The following is a 16,356-nucleotide window of genomic DNA, read 5'->3' as shown; positions in this document are numbered from 1 at the left end:
ACTATTCGCAGATGATATGATTCTATACCTAGCAGACCCAAAAGGGTCTACAAAGAAGCTATTAGAGCTAATAAATGAATTCAGCAAAGTGGCAGGATATAGGATCAACACGCATAAATCAAAGGCATTCCTGTATATCAGCGACAAACCCTCTGAAACGGAAATGAGGACAACTACTCCATTCACAATATCCCCCCAAAAAATAAATACTTGGGAATCAACCTAACAAAAGAGGTGAAAGATTTATACAATGAAAATTACAGAACCCTAAAGAAAGATATAGAAGAAGACCTTAGAAGATGGAAAAATATACCCTGCTCATGGATAGGCAGAACTAACATCATCAAAATGGCGATATTACCAAATGTTCTCTATAAGTTCAATGCAATGCCAATCAAAATCCCAACAGCATTTCTTGCAGAAATAGATAAAAGAATCATGAAATTCATATGGAATAATAAAAGACCCAGAATAGCAAAAACAATACTAAGCAGGAAGTGTGAATCAGGCGGTATAGCGATACCAGACTTCAAACTATACTACAGAGCAATAGTAACAAAAACAGCATGGTACTGGTACCAAAACAGGCGGGTGGACCAATGGTACAGAATAGAGGACACAGTAACCAATCCACAAAACTACAACTATCTTATATTTGATAAAGGGGCTAAAAGCATGCAATGGAGGAAGGATAGCATCTTTAACAAATGGTGCTGGGAAAACTGGAAATCCATTTGCATCAAAATGAATCTGAATCCCTATCTCTCGCCATGCACAAAAGTTAACTCAAAATGGATCAAGGAGCTTGATATTAAATCAGAGACACGGCATCTGATAGAAGAAAAAGTTGGTTATGATCTACATACTGTGGGATCAGGCTCCAAATTCCTCAATAGGACACCCATAGCGCAAGAGTTAACAACTAGAATCAACAAATGGGACTTACTCAAACTAAAAAGTTTTTTCTCAGCAAAAGAAACAATAAGAGAGATAAACAGGGAGCCTACATCCTGGGAACAAATCTTTACTCCACACACTTCAGATAGAGCCCTAATAACCAGAATATATAAAGAACTCAAAAAATTAGACAATAAGATAACAAATAACCCAATCAATAAATGGGCAAAGGACCTGAACAGACACTTCTCAGAGGAGGACATACAATCAATCAATAAGTACATGAAAAAATGCTCACCATCGCTAGCAGTCAGAGAAATGCAAAGCAAAACTACCCTAAGATACCATCTCACTCCAGTAAGATTGGCAGCCATTAGGAAGTCAAACAACAATAAGTGCTGGAGAGGATGCGGGGAAAAGGGCACTCTTGTTCATTGCTGGTGGGACTGCAAACTGGTGCAGCCAATTTGGAAAGCAGTATGGAGATTTCTTGGAAAGCTGGGAATGGAACCACCATTTGACCCAGCTATCCCCCTTCTCGGTCTATTCCCTAAAGACCTAATAAGAGCATGCTACAGGGACACTGCTACATCGATGTTCATAGCAGCACAATTCACGATAGCAAGACTGTGGAATCATCCTAGATGCCCTTCAATAGATGAATGGATAAAAAAAATGTGGCATTTATACACAATGGAGTATTACTCTGCACTAAAAAATGACAAAATCATAGAATTTGGAGTGAAATGGATGGCATTAGAGCAGATTATGCTAAGTGAAGCTAGTCAATCTTTAAAAAACAAATACCAAATGACTCCTTTGATATAAGGGGAGGAAACAAGGACAGGGTAGGGACGAAGAGCTTGAGAAGAAGATTTACATTAGCAGGGTTGAGAGGTGGGAGGGAAAGGAAGTGAGAAGGGAAATTGCATGGAAATGGAAGGCGATCCTCAGGGTTATACAAAATGACATATAAGAGGAAAGGAGGGGTAAGACAAGATAATACAAATGGAAGAAATGATTTACAGTAGAAGGGGTAGAGAGAGAAAAGGGGAGGGGAGGGGAGGGGAGGGGAGGGGGGATAGTAGAGAATAGGACAGACAGCAGAATACATCAGACACTAAAAAGGCAATATGTCAATCAATGGAAGGGTAACTGATGTGATACAGCAATCTGTATAAGGGGTAAAATTGGGAGTTCATAACCCACTTGAATCAAACTGTGAAATATGATGTATTAAGAACTATGTAATGTTTTGAACGACCAACAATAAAAAAAAAAAAGAATGTAAGACCTCCTGGGAAAGGGACCAAGTCTTATTCATCTTGATATCCTTGTGGTTTAACACACAGAAGTCTCTGAATTCATGAGTGAATAAATCAATAAATGAATGAATGATTAGCTTTTTAAGCTTTTCTGGACATCCAAAACTAAATAAGAGTATGTTAGATCTGGATTATAAATACATTCACATCTGGACAGGTCCCTGACTTCAAAACAAGAAAAGCGATGAGAAATGCAGCTAAAATCCATTAAGTGTCTAATAGAGTTGGCAACCGACCTGGAATATGGAAAGAAAACACAATTCCATCAGGGAATATAGATGAAAGAAGCAAGTGGAATCTCAATACAGGGTCTGTCAAGCTAAATGTGAAGACATCAAAAAGTTCTAAAGAGCTAATAAACATCAAACCAACCAAAGGGAGACTTTTAATAGGAGTGAAGTCTTTTTTGTCTTGTTTTGTTTTAATTAGTTATACATGACAGTGGAATGCATTTATGCATTTTCATATATCATACATAGATGGGAAATAATTTCTCATTTTTCTGAGTGTACATGTTGAAGAATCATATTGATCATGTAGTCACATATATACATACAGTAATAATGTCTGTTTCATTTTACTATCTTTCCTATCCCCCAATCCCCTCCCCTACCTTCCCATCACTTCCCTCCACCTAAGGTAACACTATTCTTCCCTAGTGCCCCCTGCCTTATTGTGAATTAGCATCCACATATTAGAGAAAACATTCAGCCTTTGGTTTTGTGGGGCTGGCTTATTTTGCTTAGCATGATATTCTCCAATGCCAACCATTTACTGGCAAATGCCATAATATTCCAAATATAAATGGAATATTACTCTTCTTTAAAGCTGAGTAATATTCCATTGAGTATATATCACATTTTCTTTATCCATTCATCTATTGAGGGACTCCTGGGTTGGTTTCCCATTGTCTAATTATTGTGAATTGAGCTGTTTGATGTGGTTATATTATTATATAGTATGCTGATTTTAAGGCCTTTGGGTATAAACCAAGGAGTGGGATAGCTGGGTCAAATGGAGGTTCCATAGTCTTTTGTCTACTAGTATCTGATGGCATCAGAGTTTTGGTGTTTCGGGCTTCTGTATTAATCACATTTGAATGATATGGAATGAGATCTCGACTTGTTCTAACAACTATGTTTTCAAAAAAGCTCTTTAAGTTTATTAGTGGGAGCATAGAATCCTTTTGAAATTTATATCCTGTTTCCCAGCTGAAAATTCCTAAACATGTAGAGATTAGGATTTTATAATCATTGGGATAAGCTGTGTCTGCTTGTATGTAAAATATTTGTAATTCTTAACATAATCAGAATGTTAGATCTGAGAGATTCACCCTGCAAAACCAGTTCAAGATTTTAATTGGGTAACTGATTTTTCACACGTGTTTTAAGTTAAGAGACATGGAATTTTGTTATTAAATTTCTTTGACATTAAAGAAAATTTAAGATTTAATTTATGTATAAGTTCATTTTATTAGATTCGTTAAATTTGCTATAGTTTAAAACAATAAATATCCTATTTGTTAGGATTAATATTTGAAGGGCATCAAAATGATAATCACAAAGAGTTCAGTGCAAGTTAAATGTTTAAGTAACTATAGTTAGAGTTGTAAATAAAACAGATCAAATGATTATTAGAGTATTGAATTCAAATAGATCAAATAGGAATGATGGTTAGTGGAAGATTATTCAGCCTTAAAAAGGAATGTGAATTCTAATGTATACTACAATATGGTGAACCTTGAAGATATGTGGTAAGAAATAAGCTAGACATAAAATGACAGATATTGGGTGATTTTACTTACATGAGGTCCCTAAAATAAGCACATTCATGGAAGTGGAAAGTGGAATAGAATTTATCAGAGGCTGGAAGGGTGGAGAGAAAGAGTTATGTTTAATGAATACAGAGGCTCTATTTGGGATGGTGAAAAAGTTCTGGAAACAGTGGTGATGACTGCTCTACATTGTGAGTGTACTAAATGCCACTGAATTGGTCACTTAAAATGTTAAAATGCCAGTATTGTGCCTGTTTTACCACAGTAAAAAGAAACAAAAATCCTCTCCAAATGATCATTGAAATTTACCAGATTTATAACAGGAATACTGACATTTCTATGTAGCATTTAGAGCTTAAGAAAAAAACACAGTTCAAAATTTTGTCACATCTATCTATCTATCTATCTATCTATCTATTTATTTATTTATTTATTTATTTATTTATTTATTTATTTATTTATTTATTTATTTATTTATGGTGCAGAAAAGCCTCTCTCAGGGCATCAGAAAATGAAGAGTCTTAAAGAAACTCTGGTCTCTGCCTGTTTCCCTGTAGCTTTCTTATCTGGGTTAGGAGGAACACAGAGTCAGTATGAAGCCCTGGCTTCCACGTTAGGACTAGAAACTTTACATTAAAAAAAAAGACATGGATGTAATTTGCTTTTCCAGCAAATGTGCAGATGAGCTTAAAACAGAAAATGATGAAAGTAAGGGACTAAAGGGAAAAAAAATCAAAACCTAAGCCCAGGTTGTGCACCTTTTCTCACAGCTGTGGGGCACTTCTTATCAGATTCACAAAGCCTTCCTGCTCAATACAGGGTTTAAAATGAAGCCCCAGATATAATCTGCTCTTAATTCACTCCTCTTTGGAGAGGCAGCAGCTCAGGAAAGACCAGATCACCCCTTTGACCCTTCAGAGCAGTTGATATAAAACAGGTTCCTGAAGGCAAAGCCTTTTTTTTTTTCTGGAAGCTTCTTCCAAGAAGTGATTTCCTACGGGCAAGGTGTTCCTTCTGCCAGGAATGCTCTTCTCACTCATTGCCTCATGGGCTCCTTTTTGTTTAAATGTCATTTCCTCCAAGAGACCTTCCCAGGCATATCTGGAACACTCCTGTGTTTGCTAAATGTCTGAAATGCTAAATGTCCCCCTGAGGGACAGTACTCCTATAGGTTTATACTCAGGGGTCTCCCCCTCTGGGATCCCTTCCCTGACAGATTCTCTTGGGTTCTCCTCAGTGCCCCATACCTCAAAGGCATTTAACATCTGATTCTCAAGTTTTGTGACCAACTATCTTCCAAGCAAGAACTCAGAGACTCAGGCTACGTGGACACTGAGGCACCTCCATTTTAAACATGGCTTCCAAAGCTTTCTTGTTAGTCTGTGTTCTATAGGTAGGAAGGGGAAGAGTATGACTTGAGAGTGGAAGTTATTTATGGGCCAGGCCTGGAATCTACATTCTAAAATCCAATCTCATGGGGTACCTGATTGCATGGAAGCTGGTATCTACTGGTACGGCTGTGTGCCAGGGAGAAGAGTAACCAAACAGGTTCAGTGAATAGCTAGCCAGTCTCTGACACAAGCTTGTAGATGGCCATTACAAATTCCTGACAGTGATATTTAGCGAATAAAAATTGGGAAACATTAGACATTTGCGGTTGATTGAACTGTGGCAAAAAAAAAAGATGTCCTTGAATTACACCATTAACTCTTATCTAGACTTTCAGTTCTTATAATGAGAGAGAGAGAGAGAGAGAGAGAGAGAGAGAGAGAGAGAAGATTTGTTTCTATGAGGAAAAGATGGGCAAAATAAAAAAGCTAGTTAGGTATAAATCAGAAATTATTCATAATTAATGTACTTTGTATTTCATGCGAATTTCCATGTTGGTATCCAAGTCTGGTGAATACTACCTTATACCTCATGTAGGTTCCAGTTTCAAATATTGCTCCCAGAAAGAACACTACATTATTATTTTTTCATGGTCAGTAAAGTAGTTGATATAAAGAACATGAGACGAGTGTTCCATATATGCCTTTTATTGCTAGCTACTTGTAAAACATTTCTGCAAAGGAATTATTAAATCAGCACTTCATGACATCTTAAATATTTGGTCCAAGACTATAGATTTGGAGACTATTATGTGCCATTTTTTTAATCTAAAAGGCACAAGCATGTCTTGTATTGTCTGGTCTTTATAAAATCTTCTATTTTATTACCTGATCCTTCTTAAATATTTTGGTATAAATAGCGTGAGTATAAACTACATACTAGAAATGGCTAGTTAACCTTTTAATGATAAATCACCACTTTAAATATAGTTGGAAAAGATGTTTCAAAATTTGTTAGCTATATCTGCATCAGAAATATGTTTAGCTTGAATAAAGATTTCGAAATAGTTTTTAATTGGTAAAATATGTGTCGTGGAAGAGGTGGATTTTGCCCGACGAAACTCAAGAGATGTGACTGACTGGAAACCCAGAAGAGAATAGTTTCAAGGAGGTAGCCGTCAACATGGCCAAAGTCATGAATTATAATGAACCTTGATAAGATCTAAGAGAATCTGACAATGAGAAGGTCGTTGCTGGCCTCTGAGACACAGTTTTCAGTGAAAATGCAGGACAGGAGGACTGAGAGCAGCAGCTGAGAGTGAGAAGGTGAACGTGGTCCATGTGGACTAGCTTTTAGAAAAGTCTAGAAGTGAAGGAAAGAAACATGAGAGACAGGGAAGTCAAATGCACACCAGGTGGGGAGTCAGAGGTCATTTCTTTTTCTTTTCTCTTTTTCTGTTTTATGTGGTTTGGTTTAAAAGCTGAGGGAAAAGAGGGCAAGAAAGAAACTGGGTGGCTGGGGGGAGGGCAGAGAGAAAGAGCAAGGTGCCTGGGTCTGTTGGAGGGACGGACGTAAAACCCACAAAGGCCACAGGATAGAAGGAAGCCTTCTTTTCTATGCCAGGAAGAAGATCTCCGTGGAGAGAGCCTGGGAACTGAATCTGTGCTACTGGCTGCTATTTTCAAGGAGTCTTTATGTTAAAGGGTGGAAGAGAAGAAGGACCAGGAGTCATATCATCTCTTGGAGCATCCCTAAGTCAAAGGTAGGGGACTGTAATGTCTCTAAAAGGTGAGCAGGGTTCTCTCAGGCACTGAGAGCTCATGCTATTTATCTTTAAGGGATCTGGAGAAGGCACAGACAGGGAACGGTACACGGGTACGGAGGAAGATGTACTGGTATAGCCAGTTCACATGGGGCACTGGAGCAGCATCGGTGCCAGTGCTAATCTCCGCATCTCGAAGCAGCTGAGGACAGACATAGAGAGTCAGAGGCTCAATATACTCATAGTAGGACTGGCAGAGTCAGAGTAGTGGGAGGATTGAGAAGGGTGGGAGGAGAGTTGGGATTAGGATAGTGAATGTAGATTTAAAATAGAAACACAGGGTATCAGTCAGAACCCCATTGCCTGATCTTCCCTGGGGCTCCTAAATCTTACCACTAGTAACCAGGGTAAAACTGTTGCATAGGACTTTCATAAAATCCTACAGAACTTTTTTTTTTTTTTAATCTCCCTTTGCATTTGTGTGTGCCACAAGGGTGTAAATTCTTTCTTTTCTTTTCTTTTTTTAAGTTTGTACTCTGCTTTCTCCTTATCACTTCTGGGTCCCAGATCTCTTTATTCTGTACCATCTGGATGGCAGGTTTTTCATTCTTCCTTCTCAAGGACTCACTGCACAGCTTGGGGCTGTTGGCAATGGTGACAGCCTGCCAGCTCCTCCCAGTCTGAATCCAGGAAGCAGGAGTGGGGTAGGCCCTTGTGGAGAGGGCTTGTTTCAGGGGTGAGCCTGATACTTCCCATGTTTTCCAGAGACATCTGGCTGTTCTGAAGTGGCTCCTGATGTTGACTATAAGTCAGTAAAGAATTAAAGGTGGATACTCCTGATTACACCTGTGGACACCACCCAAAGTATTCCAGTGCTAGAGCTGCAGAGGGGCCTGGGGATCCCCCAAGAGGCAACGTGATGTGATAACCATCACAGAGCCAGATATTCAAAAGGTTAGGATCACCTTTATTTAAATAATGTCTAACAGCTGGTTTTAAGTGGAAACAAAAAATTAAAACCCCTTTTTTTGGGTGTGGATTTGTTTGATTGCTGGGCCAATTTTCTGTGAAAACAGTCCATTCTTAGGAACTGTGATGGTTTGGATCTTAAATCTTCCCCCAAAGTCAATATCCTAAAGGACTGGGTTCAAACCTCAGGGGCTTCTGGAAGGTGATGGAAATGGGTGGGGTCTAGTGGAAAGAAGATAGGCCATTGGGGGTGTGTCCTTGAAGGTGATAGGGAACCCCTGCCCCTTCCTGTTTCTCCTTTGCCTTTGGCTACTATGAGGAGAGCAGCCTCCTCTACCACATGCTCCTGCCACAATTTACTATACTGCCACATGTCCAAAGCAATGGCACCAAGCAACTACAGGGAGAAACCTCTGAGACCGTGAGGCAAAATAACCTTTTTTGTTTTGTAGGTTGGTTGCCTTAGGTGTTTTGACGTAGTGATGGAAAGCTAACATAGTGGCCAATGAAAATTTCCAGAGAATATAAGTACACTTATTGTGAATTAATCGTATTTTTTTCTATAGTACAGGGAGGGGGAGATTAAATTTTCATAAGGAGTGAAGAAGACACATATGAGATGGTAAAACACATGAAACATTTGCCTTGCTATGTAGTATGTGTCACAAATCCACACCGATTTCCTATGACATTGCATATACTAAAACTTTCCAGGATCATAGGGCAGGCAAGACATGATCCCCTCTTTCTGTGTGTGAGGAAAGCAATAGGAAAAAGTAAATTGAGCACAGATTCAGAGAGATGTTCAAAGTCCACTGATGCACTGAGGGAAGTCTGTGTATGGGAAGAGAGTGCTTATGAGGAGAATGATAAAGGACATGTAAGAACTGTCAATCCCCTAAAGGGAGATGCTGTTGTCTGAATATTTGTGTTTCCCCCAAATTTATATGTTGAAAACTAATTCCCACGGTGATAGGGTGGGGATGTAGGGTCTTGGGAGGTGACTAAGTCACAGGGTAAATACCTCATAAACAGAATTTGTGCCCTTATAAAGAGGCCCCAGAGTGCTGTTTTACCTTTTCTACCCTGTGAGAATACAGGGAAAAGACATCCTGTGTTACCCAGGAAGTGGACCCTTACCAGTCTCTAAATCTATCAGTTCTTTGGTCTTGGACTTTCCAGCCCAGTTTAAAAGCAATCCCATCTATGCTGCTTTGTTATAGAAGCCCATAGAACTAAGACAACAGTTAAGATGTCTTGTTTTGGTGACTGGATGCCGGAGGTAAGGAAAGATTCAAGGACTATATCCAGGTTTCTAGTTTGTGTGGAAGGTAGTTGCTTATATAAGTGGAGATAGATAGAGATTAGAAAAGGGAAACATTTCTCTCTAACCTCTCTCAGGAAACATAAATCATCCCTACGAGTCCATTTGTTCATACCTTGATTCATTCAGTGCCTACTCACTGAATACTGTGTAGAGTGCTGTTAAATGTCAGTCAATGAACTTGGCCCTGGTGAATATCATGACCTTAAAAAAAATTACAGTTGTGTTAAATGTTTCCAAGGAAAATGCACAATGTGCAATGGAAACGTATATCACAGTCACCTTCATGTAGTCTTTGAGGTGGGAGCAAAGCATCCACACTTGGGAAGAGAAAGTTAAGATGGGATTGAAGGATGCATGTAAGACAGCGTGTCAATAAAGGAAGAGCGCCTACCTTAACTACCTGGGTGTGATAGAGCTTGACAGATCCAGGAAAACAAATGTGACCAGAGATGAGTAAGTTAGGAATGCAGAATAACAGCTGGAGATAGTCCCAACGCAGGCTGAGTAATGGAAGTCCTGGCCTACTAAAATAAGTGACAGCCCAGACTCCACTGTGAGTTTAGTGCTAGTTTGGAACTGGTTCTAGTGAAAGGGTTTCTCTTGTCTTGTGAGGAGTTCTGCTTGGTTCATTGGTTTAGATAATTGGGTGCTTATGATATTCTTGGGAGAGACTTACGGAATGGCTGGAATCCTGTGATGAAACCACAGTATTGGATTCCATTCTGTGTTGCCTGACCTTCCCACGTGTGGGCCACCTGCCATCACCATCTGTGGCTCCCCACTCTTTGACAGTATCTCTGTCCCCTTGGTCCTAGTTGGCAGATGAGTTCACTCCCAGATGCCTGCCTCATTCTTAGTGTCATCTACCTTTCAAGTCTCTGTTTTTCAGCAATGTCTTGTTCCAGAGTCTACTAAAGCAAGCTCTTGTTCTCATGTGGTACTGTGAAGGTTTCATCTGCCTCTGTATATCCTGACCTTCAAATCACTGAACATCTATAAAATTGTGTTAAAGAAATGCAGGAAATCCACTCTTCTCACATCAATATTTGTAAATGCATTGAATATCTCACTAAATCCTAAACATCTCACTAAATTCTCAATATAGGGTGAAATCATCTCATGAAACTTGAGAATATTGAAGTTTTGAAATCCATTTTGAAAAAAAAATGAGTTTCTGAGCTCAGAGAATCTATCAGGCAATATGAATTCAACAGGCATTTCTTTACTGCATCCTGTGTGCAAATCATTTGTTTCTTGTAAGCTCTGGGGTTACAGCAGGAACAAAAACAAAGATCCCTCCCTCATAGGTCTTCTATTCTAGTGAGGATCTTAGCTAGTAATTGTGTAGCTGTTTGGCAGAGCCATTGCAGTGAAATACAGGGATGCTTCTGGCTCTCAATCTGAGCTCTGGTGAGGCATAAAGGGAAATCAGACTTTAGGATCATTATGTGTGATCAAGCCGACAGTTGCTGAAAGAGAAATTTATACTCCCTGTGAACCAGTAGATTCTTAAAATCATAGTGGGAGTGAACATTGTGACTCCTTTGAGATGCTGACTATGACTTTAGGGTCACCCATACTAAGCCTCATGCATTTCTACATCTTTTTTTTTTCTTCTCTCACATTTTTCTGTCCTCCCCTCCCCAAATGTTCATAGGTTGCAAGTGACACAAAACAATGAAACAGTTTTCCATTCTGAGGATCATCTAGGTCTACACTGTGTCCTTCCCCAAGTGCCTAATGTTAATCTCACCTTTACTTCTCTGAGTCTTTTCTGTACATTAACAATCAAGGAAGGGACACTTGGAAATTAACATTCAAGCTACTCAGTTTCTTTACACTTAGCTTCTCTTGTAAATTTTTAGGAGGAAATTTGTAGGGTTTAAAAAAAATTTTCCCAACTCTCATTACTATGGTAGCATCATTTTGTCCAACATTAGTTAGCAGGATGCCCCGAGGATATAGAGATATGGGATGTTTTTCCAATAGCCATTCTTCTTTCCAAAGAGAAGTTTCTTAAAGCTATACTAGCAAGGGTCAAATGGTTCCATAAAGAGCTATTTTGAGCTTATGGAAACCAGATCTCAGCGATTTATTTCCTTTTCAAAAACTATTAGGGTTTTCAATATGCTTTTCTTTCCCACCATTCAACATACACAGCCCAGATGAGATGTTGTGAGCCCAAATAAATGTCCCAGGTACAATTTGTGACCTAATATGAAAAGTGGTAGTAGAATAGATCTTCTGAAAACGGCTGGCAGTATTTACACAAGTTGAACACTGCTTTTCAGCATATTCTGCCTCCACACTTCTCTGAATTAAAGTGAGTAATAGGCTGGCAACTTCATTTTTAGTAGCAGGTGATTCACAAACAAGACATCGACAGGTTTTTATGATTATAGATTCCACAGATCCTAGTTTCACAAGAGTGTTCATAGAGATTTATGGTACATAGAAAAACAAATAAAAAACAGGAGAGATATAAATTGGCTTTTGCATTAGAACAAATGATGGACAGCCCTGACCACCACCTGGCGTACTCTGCTTTTTGCCAGCTTTTATTTCATTGTCTTTGACCTGTTATCATAATCTTCATAAGAAATAGTAAAGAAACCAAGAGGTAACAAAGAAGATGGGTGACTGGAGATGAATGTTTCCTCCAGCATTTATCACCCTTTGTAAGAAATGCCCTCCTGAAATGCTAGTTCCATAGAAGCACTCAAGCAGTACAGAGGAGAGAAGTGGGGGCTGCTATTTATTTTTTAAAGCTGGTGGTCAGTTCTCAGTCCAAGAACAAGGCTCGACTTTGCTTTCTGAATAATGCAGACATTTTCATTAAATTGAATAGGAATAAGAATGATAAATGATATATTGGCTGCCAAAACACAATGATATTACATTATATTTGCAGCTACCTTTTAGGATAAGCTTATCAGAAGTACACTTAGACAACTTAGATAGCTATCAGTATTGTTTCTTCATTTCACATTGATGTTTTAGGAATTACATTTCAAAGGACACATCTTCCTGACTGTGAGTTGGTAATGTCATATCCAAAGGGCAGTTCATTATTGCACCTAAAAGCTAAGTGTTGGCACAAATTGTACTAGACTATGAGATCATTGGAGTTTGGCCACCGACTTTACTTTTTACTCACATCTGCCTTTGGAAGACCCAGGGACAATTTAATTACAGTTGCACTTTTGATTCCTACTTCTTTCAATAAAAATGTAAAATTGCCCTGCTTGAGAACTATCAGACTAAAAGGTTTGTGATTACTTTTCACTGTCATCTGTCTTCCAGACGATTATCATGTTAAGTTGGTCATATTGACTTTGTTTTGAGGATGGAAAACTTTTTCTGATTCTCAGTATTATTAGAATTGATGGCAACACAACTACTCTCTCCTGATGTCTCCAGGTAACTTAATATATGATCCTAATAACAAACACAAGAATTAAACCATTAATAGAATAGGCTGTTAGCAGCTGCTTCAATCCCACTTTCATGGGCATTAAAATAGCTGATTCAGAGATTTCTATAGAGAAACTTTAAGTTAATTAAAGTCATCAAAGTCAATGGAATTACAATATCATCTGCCAGTAGCAATACAATCCGTGTACGCTGACATTATTACTCTAAAAGAAGGCTGTAGAAGGTCAAAAAGTATTTACCCAGCTTTACATTTTTGCATGTCATTTTGTATTCCCCACTTTTACTAAAAATCTCAAGTGGCAAGGAAAGGTCTTTTGTGTATTTATTCTATTCGATCAAAGGAGACTAATGATCACTCTGCTTTTTCTCCCACAATAAGTGAGAAGAAGAAATTGTACTATTCTGTGTGTGTGTGTGTGTATGTGTGTGAGTAGGGGGGGTCGGGGTATACCTATGTAAAAGTATTTCATAAGAGATTCAGTTTGAATTTATCAACGTATCATTTTTTGAAGTATTTATTCCACTAACTTCCTTAAAGTTCCAATTTCAGTTAAAATTGTCCATGCTCAACTAATTACTTCTAGCTGTGTGACCCATCCTGGCTGTGGGTTGAAGCATGCTGTTGAATTTCTGGACATGAACTTTGTGAGACTGTGGAACCACTAATGGAAATCCAGAAACCATGATTTTTAAAGTTGGCCTCGAAGTAAAAAGTGTTGTCATTATAACTGTGCATCTGAAGTGTCAGGAACTTTTAGATTCATTAAAAAAAAAATTCACCTTGTAAGTATAAAATGTATGATGCAATGTTTGCGTATTTCTTACTTGACATATGTAGTCTCAAGGTCTAATATTTCATATTTTTGGTCTAATAAAATGAGAAGGCATCCACTGTCACTGGATTCCAGTTCACATAACATGTACTGCATCTATTAGATGGGGAGTCATCAGACCCCTTTGAAGTTGTGTTCTGGAAAGAAGTTATAATGGCTAGCTACTTATTCTCATCTTGTGAAAGCATTCATTTTATAATTCAGACAATAATTGCAATGGTAAATTCAAATGTCTAAATTTGGTTAGATATGATTTATCTAAAATAATTTTTAAAAATAAATTAAAAAAAATATTATTTGAGCCTGTTAAGTGAGTTGTGGGAAAATACCTTACACATTAGCAGGTGCTCAGTAAATGGTATTTGTTCACTTGTGTTGTTAAATCTCTACAACAAAACTTTGGGCCTCGATATTTCTTTTTACGGGGGTGTGTGTTCTGTTAAAACATGACTTAGCTTCTAAGCATCCTATTAATTTTATTTAGTATTTCTCTATCTCTTTTACATTTCATCTTGAAGGTTGTAATTTTTAGTTTTGCCATAGTATTTTATATAGTTTATGTTCATATAGATCTTGCTACAGTGGATTGATAATATTATTATTAGTTACATTGAAAATTCTGCCTCTAGCATACTCACAATTGGTGGTGGGCAAACCTCCCTGATTATCTACTCAGCATATTGTCTGGGTGTCTGTTGGAAAGTTACTAAGAATTGATATGACAGAAATCTCTAGGCTTCCCCACACTTCTATATAACTCAGACTCAGAATTTCAATATTTAGTGCCACCTTATTTTTGAACAGTTTGGTTTGTCAATCTTTGACTATAACTTTGCCATGCCGAGTCCAATCATTTTAGATTCTAAATATGAGAGATTTCATATCCCTGTACTGATTAGTTTTGGAAGCTGTATCTCATCCAAAATGATGTAACGGTACTTACAGGTGTCTTCTTCTTCCATGGAAATGCTGATCACATAACAGGCATACACAAAGCCAACCAACTGCAAAGGAAAAAAATAAGCACTTTACAAATTTATGCCAAATGTGCATGGATAGCCTATATAATTCAAGATATAGGAATGAAGTATATTTATTAGTAATGTCTATGACTTTGTAACAAAAAAGTCTTATTTTAAAAGAATAGTTGTAATTTAAAAGTCTTTTCATTTTTATGTCACCTTAATAGCTTTTTAAAAAGTACATAGGAATGGGAAAAAAATCTCTCAATTTCTAGATATTTCACTTAGACTTTGATTTGGGATTTACATATCAGCTGGTTATTCATAGTATATATTTTTAGGTTCTTACTATTTATAGAGCAATTTGTACTACATTCATTATTACTGCAACTATTTTAATGTTTAATAGCCACAAAAGGAATCAAGGCATCCTGCTTATAAATTAAGTAGCAATCATCTATTTAATTATTTAAAATGCTCTGAGAATGTAAATTCTATCTAGCTACTAAATTGTTTTGTTAATTATATCATAGGAAAACGCATTAACTTTCTGGTCATTAGTTAGTGGTAAAATGAAATAGAAGAGGTGATTTATACTTTGGATACTAGTGGTTCAAAGAATATTTATTTAAAAATTAAAAGTGTAGAGTGCAGCTTTTATAGATTTTTCATATTGTTTCCTGTACTTATTATACTGAGAAGACATTTTTATTCCACAGAGTCAGAGACACCACAATTCCTGGAGGATAAAATTGTCCATGAATCTAGTCTGGTCTAAAATTAATCTAAGTTCTTTGAGAAGTATGAAAATTAGCTACCCCAATAGGTGCTATAATTTATCTTTTTGCTTTTCTTTCCATTTTCAAAGTCTGCTTCCTCCCCCAGCCTTATTAGAAAATAACATTAGAAAAAGAAACTCCTCTAATAGTCTTGGTAGCAAAGACTGAAGTTCCCATGGCAGAGAACAGTATATCTCGAGTTTCCAATTGCTCGTGTGGATTAAGACACGGAGCTTAGTCTACCCAAAGGACATAAAATCAGCATACTATAATGACACAGCCATATCAATGTTTATAGCAGCTCAGCTCACAATATCCAGGCTCTGGAAACAACCTAGGTGTCCTTCAACAAATGAATGGATTAAAAAATGTGGTGTATATAACACAATAGAATACTATTCAGCTATAAAGAAGAATTCGATTATGGCATCTGATGGTAAATGAATGGAACTGGAGAATATCACGATAAGTGAAATAAACCAATCCCTCAAAACCAAAGGCCAAATGTTCTCTCTGATTTGTGGATGCTAACCCCAAACAAGGGAAGTTAAGGAGGGGAATAATATAAATCCATTGTATTAGACAAAGGGAAATGAAGGGAAGGGAAGGGAGGAGAGGGGAATAGGGAAGACAGTAGAATTGATCCATCATAACTTTCCTAGCCTTCTATTTGTAACAGCCAGGGTAATGCCACATCACGTACAACCAAAAGCATGGGATCCTAAATAGAATAAGTTATACCATATATATATATGTATATATATATATATATATATATATATATATATATATATATATATACAATCTGCCAAAATACATTCTACTGTCATGTATAACTAAAAAGAACAAATTAAAAAAAAGATTTGGAGTTTATAAATCCATCTGAAGGCTGCATGGATGAAGGTCAAGAAGACCTGAAAGGCTGTGAGGTTAGAGTGAGCTGCCTGTGTGCTGACAGGTCCTC

The 16,356-nt window shown here is 37.5% G+C and overlaps 1 protein-coding gene across 1 annotated transcript in view; it reads right to left on the bottom strand.

Moving 5' to 3' along the window:
• Positions 1–16,356, bottom strand: part of Nkain3 (sodium/potassium transporting ATPase interacting 3) — a 340,996-nt gene that overhangs the window by 14,889 nt on the left and 309,751 nt on the right. Inside the window, exon 5 of the mRNA XM_077801184.1 lies at positions 14,595–14,655. Within this exon, the coding sequence (XP_077657310.1) occupies positions 14,595–14,655 (61 nt within the window). The remainder of the gene's footprint in view (positions 1–14,594; positions 14,656–16,356) is intronic.

The sequence above is a fragment of the Urocitellus parryii genome, chromosome 7 (assembly GCF_045843805.1).
Source record: "Urocitellus parryii isolate mUroPar1 chromosome 7, mUroPar1.hap1, whole genome shotgun sequence".
NCBI classification, from domain to species: Eukaryota; Metazoa; Chordata; class Mammalia; order Rodentia; family Sciuridae; genus Urocitellus; species Urocitellus parryii.
The sequence above is the reverse complement of the archived record's forward strand: the minus strand, read 5'-3'. Positions and strand labels throughout refer to the sequence as shown.